The sequence below is a fragment of the Trachurus japonicus genome, unplaced genomic scaffold (assembly GCF_045865225.1).
Source record: "Trachurus japonicus isolate A0001 unplaced genomic scaffold, Traja_1.0 AP030749.1".
Lineage (NCBI taxonomy): Eukaryota > Metazoa > Chordata > Actinopteri > Carangiformes > Carangidae > Trachurus > Trachurus japonicus.
In genome coordinates, this window is record NW_028220882.1 from 396,047 (window position 1) to 402,046 (window position 6,000).

Genomic DNA, 6,000 nt, shown 5'->3' on the forward strand with positions numbered 1-6,000 from the left:
AAACTAATCTTCACTTGAAATAAGTAGAATAATTGTAATAAGAAAGAAAAACTTGCTCCACTATCAGATTTTTCTACTTATTTCAAGTGAAAATCAGCTTGAAAGAAGTAAAAAGTGTCTAAAAACAAGCTGCTTTTTAATGTGATGAGTCTTATTCTAAGTAGAATGAGATTTGTTTTGACTAGAAATAAGACAAATATTCTTGGTAAGATGTTGAGTTTTTGCAGTGAGGGACAGAGAGGAGGAGACTAGGTTACCATGGCGATAGCGGTGTCGTACCTGAGACCAGCTGCTGCCCGCCGAGTCCCACCGGCACGATGCCCAGGTTGCTCATGGCCGTGGCCCAGGCTCCGTGGTCGGAGACGGGGACGCTCAGGTGGTTCTGCTCCGCGCCCAGACTGAGGCCGACGCCGTCAGCTGCTGCTCCGGAGACGAGGGGGGGGGGGGGGGGCAACAGAGACAGATGTCAAAGCCTGAGGGGGGGGGGGGTCCATTCAGCTAATTAAACCTCCTCCATCATCACCGAGGATGTTCCAGTCACTGATGCTTTTTACACGTAACTGAGAACTACCATCGTTGGTATTACGTCTGCCACTGTTGCCACTTTCATGTTTTATCTTTATTATTACTTTAGTTATTATTATCAATACTATGAATAATCATGCTGCTATGAGCACTTTGCACTTTGCCTACCTCATACATGTTTCGGTATTGTCTAATGTGTTGTCCATTGTCTAACTGTGTCTGTTTATGCCTCATCTTTGTATAGTAGCTTGTGGTCTGTGTATTTTATCACTTTTATGTTATGTGTAGGGACTACAGATGGAAATTAGCTGGGAGCTAAATCTGGTGCAACCATCTTTTCATTTTTTTCATGTAATTGCACACTGCCCCTTATTAAACTAATAAACTAAACTAAACTAAACGTACATCCCATCACTGACGACTGTAGACGTGATGAGACCGAGCAGAGCTGCAGCTCCGACCTTCACACTGCTGCTGCAGCTGCTGCTGCTGCTGCTGCTGCTGCTGCTGCTGCAAGGTCACAGTCCCTTCATACACTCTCACTGAGGTCATTCAGACCAGAGACGATGAGTTTGACCTTTATTCAACCTGGTCTGGGATCTGCAGCAGCAAAGTGACGGCATGTCAATGTAAATTACTTTAGATTGTAACATACAGTGTGAAATTAGGTGTTTTAATTTACACGCTTTGTGCTGATCCATGAGCCTCTCTTCTGATTGGCTGACTGTTCTCTACAGTGATCCAATTAAAAACAGAGCAGATTTCAGAATAAAACACTCAGAGAAACTAAAATCCTGCAAAGTTGTTGGATGGTGAGTCCAGGTGGTGAGGGGGCGGGGCTTAGCTGTGACATCACAAAGTGACAGGAAGTCCTGACGGCTGGTTTTAAGGCTCAGTTTCTGAATACAGGCTGTGTGCATTTCTCTGTGGACTGAGGCTTTGATACTTTCACAGTATTAATATAGAACCTAGAGCTGCTTTATAATCACACTACACATGGACATCTACCTTTATACTGTATGGAGCTTTAACACAAACATCTACCTTTATACTGTATGGAGCTTTAACACAAACATCTACCTTTATGCTGTATGGAGCTTTAACACAAACATCTACCTTTATACTGTATGGAGCTTTAACACAAACATCTACCTTTATACCGTATGGAGCTTTAACACAAACATCTACCTTTATACTGTATGGAGCTTTAACACAAACATCTACCTTTATACTGTATGGAGCTTTAATACAAACATCTACCTTTATACTGTATGGAGCTTTAACACAAACATCTACCTTTATACCGTATGGAGCTTTAACACAAACATCTACCTTTATACTGTATGGAGCTTTAACACAAACATCTACCTTTATACTGTATGGAGCTTTAATACAAACATCTACCTTTATACTGTATGGAGCTTTAACACAAACATCTACCTTTATACTGTATGGAGCTTTAACACAAACATCTACCTTTATACTGTATGGAGCTTTAACAATAGAAGGATCTTCAGTCATGTGCTTTAACTCAGTTTAAAGTGGATCATAAGGTTTCGTACCACTGGCCATAGCAGCAGGTCTCTTCTCTTCTCTCCTCTCATCAGACTCTTCCTCCTCCGGCTGACGGACGGGTGGGGGGGCGGGGGGCCGACCGGCTCATCCAATCACAGCGACGACGTCACTCCACCTGAGGAAGAGGAGAGAGAGAGAGAGCGAGAGAGAGAGAGAGAGAGGAGGTGAAGAGTTACTAAGACGACAGCAGAGTCAGAGAAATGAAAATCCACGAGAGCAACGATGAATCATCGAGCAAAACCCACGACGAAGAGGAAGAGGAGGAGGAGGAAGAAGTCCTTAGGTAATTAAGAAGCAAAGTTCGGAAAGCTGCTTAACACACAAACACACACACACACACACACGCACACACACACACACAGCCTTGATGCGTGTCGCTCATTAGCAGTTCTCCTCCTCTGAGCCGAGCCGAGCTGTCGATGGGAAACATCACAGAGACAAAGTGACAGCAGCTCAGAGCAGCTGCATCCCTCAGTTCTGTCTGACAGGACTCACGGTGTCCACGGAGACCAGGTCCTGCATAGATCTGGTCCTCGTCATCATCATCACACCCTCGTGTTCGTCTGTCAGCGGTAAAATCCTACTGACACTGATCGTCTCCACGCCACAAAGACTTCACAGGGTTCATGTACCAGTCGGTTTGAGTTAAAGGGACAACGAGGAGTTTCTACTTGGTTATAAGAAAGTCTGATATTAATGTGGATGAATCTCCGTTACCACTTGTTAATGGTCCATTTTAGATAAATCTATGGTTTTGTCTCTATGGTTATTTTGTTATTATTAGTGGTGGTGGAAATGCTGGGCGAGCCGACCAGCGTTTCTTTACTTTCGGTTTCGTGGCGAGTCATGAGAATAACGCCGCCGAATCTCCGTTTATGGTGGGAACTACGACGGTATGTGATCGTCTTCCAACCTCTGACTTTAATTCTTGATGAATGAAAACATGAGTCTGTCTTGCACCGGTCAAAGAATTTCACGGTGCGGAGGCTCATAAATGTAGTGTGGAAACACTTCACTTTAACAAAACTCCTGGTTGTCCCTTTAAACTAGGGGTTTAAACACCAGAATTGGACCAGATTACCTACTGGATGTTTTTCATGTTTTATATTTAAACAATGGAAACAGAAAATAATGTTTTTGTTTTTCCATTTTTCGTCACTGAAAATGAAAACAACAGGAATTGGCAAACACCAGCGTTGAACAGTTTGTTCCAATCTGTTTTTTTCTCATATTTGAAAAGAAACTAAATGTTTTTTTTTTTTTTTCCATTTTTTGGCTCTAACTCACAATGAAGGTCAGGTAAATATCTGAAATATATATATACATTTTTCTGTTTCTCTTTAAAAACAGAAAAACTAGAAAGAAAACTGTCCATTTACTTTGCAGATTTATCATTTTCCTTGGTGAATTTAGAAAAATAGTCAGGAAACTAAAAAAAACCCCACAGAAACACATTTTTTTTCTTTCCGTTTTTTAACCAGACAACTAAATATTGATCGATCAGACAACCCGAGGTAAAAACACCTGCAGACAAACTGATGACACGCAGGGAAAAACTAGAAGGTTCCTCTGTTTTATTTTAGTGCTCACTGAATTCTACTGACACTGATCGTCCAGCAGCAGGTCGGACCAGGACCAGGACTTCACACGGTTCATGTACCAGTTGGTTTGAGTTAGAGCCAAAAAATGGAAAAAAAAACCCTATTTAGTTCCTGTTCAAATATGGGGAAAAAAAGCACATCAGATTGGAACAAACCGTTCAACGCTGGTGTTTGCCAATTCCTGTTGTTTTCATTTTAAAAAAAAAACAAAAGAAAAACAAAAATGTTATTTTCTGTTTCCATTGTTTCAATATAAAACACGAAAAACATCCTGTAGGTAATCTGGTCCAATTCTGGTGTTTAAACCCCTAATTTAAATGTTTCCTCTTTGAACAGACGAATAGAGAAAGGTCAAGGTAGTCAGCTGACTATGAAGGTCAGCTAAATATCTGAAATATATATGTACATTTTTCTGTTTCTCTTTAAAAACAGAAATCCAAAACAATGAAACTAGAAAAACTGTCCAATTACTTTTCTGATTTAACATTTTTCCTTGGTGAATTAAGGAAAAAAATGATGAGGAAACTAAAAATAAAACGGAAACACAAATTTGTTTCTTTCCGTTTTTTAACCAAACAGAGATTAGTCTGGACCTGATGGACGGGTAATCAGATTACATGGAGCTGCAGGTGCACGTACTGCAGTGTGTGTGTAGTGTGTGTGTGTGTGTAGTGTATTTAAACTGCATCAACTCTGCCTCAGTGAAGAACAAACAGCTGCTCTCACATCATCAGTGTTTGTTTATATGTCGGAGCAAATAAACAACCATCATAAAGTCAACAACAACAACAACAACATCATCATCATCATCATCATCATCACTTCCTGCTTTACAGTAATTAAAACACAATCATATGAACCGAACGAGCGTCGTCATGGAGATGGAGCTGAACTTCCTCTCCGAGTCTGACTTTAATCCTGATCGGATGTTTCACACACACACACACACACACACACACACACACACACACACACCCTGCAGGCAGAATGAGGTCCCCAGTGATGGGGGGATAAAGGGGGTGAGGATAAAGAGGGGGATGTGAGTGTGGATGAAGAGAGGGATGATGACGAGCTGCTTCACTGCAGCAGGAAACCGTTTATTTAAAGAGTCGCCACAAAATAAGAGAGGAGATGTTCAGAGACGTTCAGATTCAGAAATGTTCAAAACGTTCAGGGACATTCAGAGACATTCAGGGACATTCAGAGACATTCAGAGACATTCAGGGACATTCAGAGACATTCAGGGACATTCAGGGACATTCAGGGACGTTCAGAGACGTTCAGAGACATTCAGAGACATTCAGAGACATTCAGGGACGTTCAGAGACGTTCAGAGACATTCAGAGACATTCAGAGACATTCAGGGACGTTCAGAGACGTTCAGAGACATTCAGAGACATTCAGAGACATTCAGGGACGTTCAGAGACGTTCAGAGACATTCAGGGACATTCAGGGACATTCAGAGACATTCAGGGACGTTCAGAGACGTTCAGAGACATTCAGAGACATTCAGAGACATTCAGGGACGTTCAGAGACGTTCAGAGACATTCAGGGACATTCAGAGACATTCAGGGACATTCGGGGACGTTCAGAGACATTCAGAGACATTCAGAGACATTCAGAGACATTCAGGGACATTCAGAGACGTTCAGAGACATTCAGAGACATTCAGAGACATTCAGGGACGTTCAGGGACATTCAGGAACATTCAGGGACATTCAGAGACATTCAGAGACATTCAGGGACATTCAGGGACATTCAGAGACATTCAGGGACGTTCAGAGACATTCAGAGACATTCAGAGACATTCAGAGACGTTCAGGGACATTCAGAGACGTTCAGGGACATTCAGAGACATTCAGGCACATCCAGAGACATTCAGAGACATTCAGAGACATTCAGGGACATTCAGAGACATTCAGAGACATTCAGGGACATTCAGAGACATTCAGGGACATTCAGAGACATTCAGGGACATTCAGGGACATTCAGAGACATTCAGAGACATTCAGGGACATTCAGGGACATTCAGAGACATTCAGAGACATTCAGAGACATTCAGGGACATTCAGAGACATTCAGGGACATTCAGGGACATTCAGAGACATTCAGAGACGTTCAGGGACGTTCAGAGACATTCAGGGACGTTCAGGGACGTTCAGAGACGTTCAGAAACGTTCAGGGTAGGGCTGACCCAAAAAAATCGAAGCTTCGAAACTTTGTTCGTTGCCATGGTAATCGATCTTTAAGTCTGTGATCGATTGTTCAGTCGCGCACCCCACCGGCCGCCGAAGCTT

The 6,000-nt window shown here is 42.4% G+C and overlaps 1 protein-coding gene across 1 annotated transcript in view; it reads right to left on the bottom strand.

Annotated features, from left to right (window-relative positions):
• LOC146960060 (ecto-NOX disulfide-thiol exchanger 1-like) overlaps positions 1-2,117 on the bottom strand; it is a 40,863-nt gene extending 38,746 nt beyond the window's left edge. Inside the window, exons 1-2 of the mRNA XM_085772661.1 lie at positions 2,088-2,117; positions 280-420 (exon numbers count right to left, since the gene is read on the bottom strand). Coding sequence (XP_085628787.1) covers positions 280-420; positions 2,088-2,097 — 151 coding nt within the window. The 5' untranslated portion in view covers positions 2,098-2,117. The remainder of the gene's footprint in view (positions 1-279; positions 421-2,087) is intronic.
• Between the last annotated feature and the right edge of the window lie 3,883 nt (positions 2,118-6,000).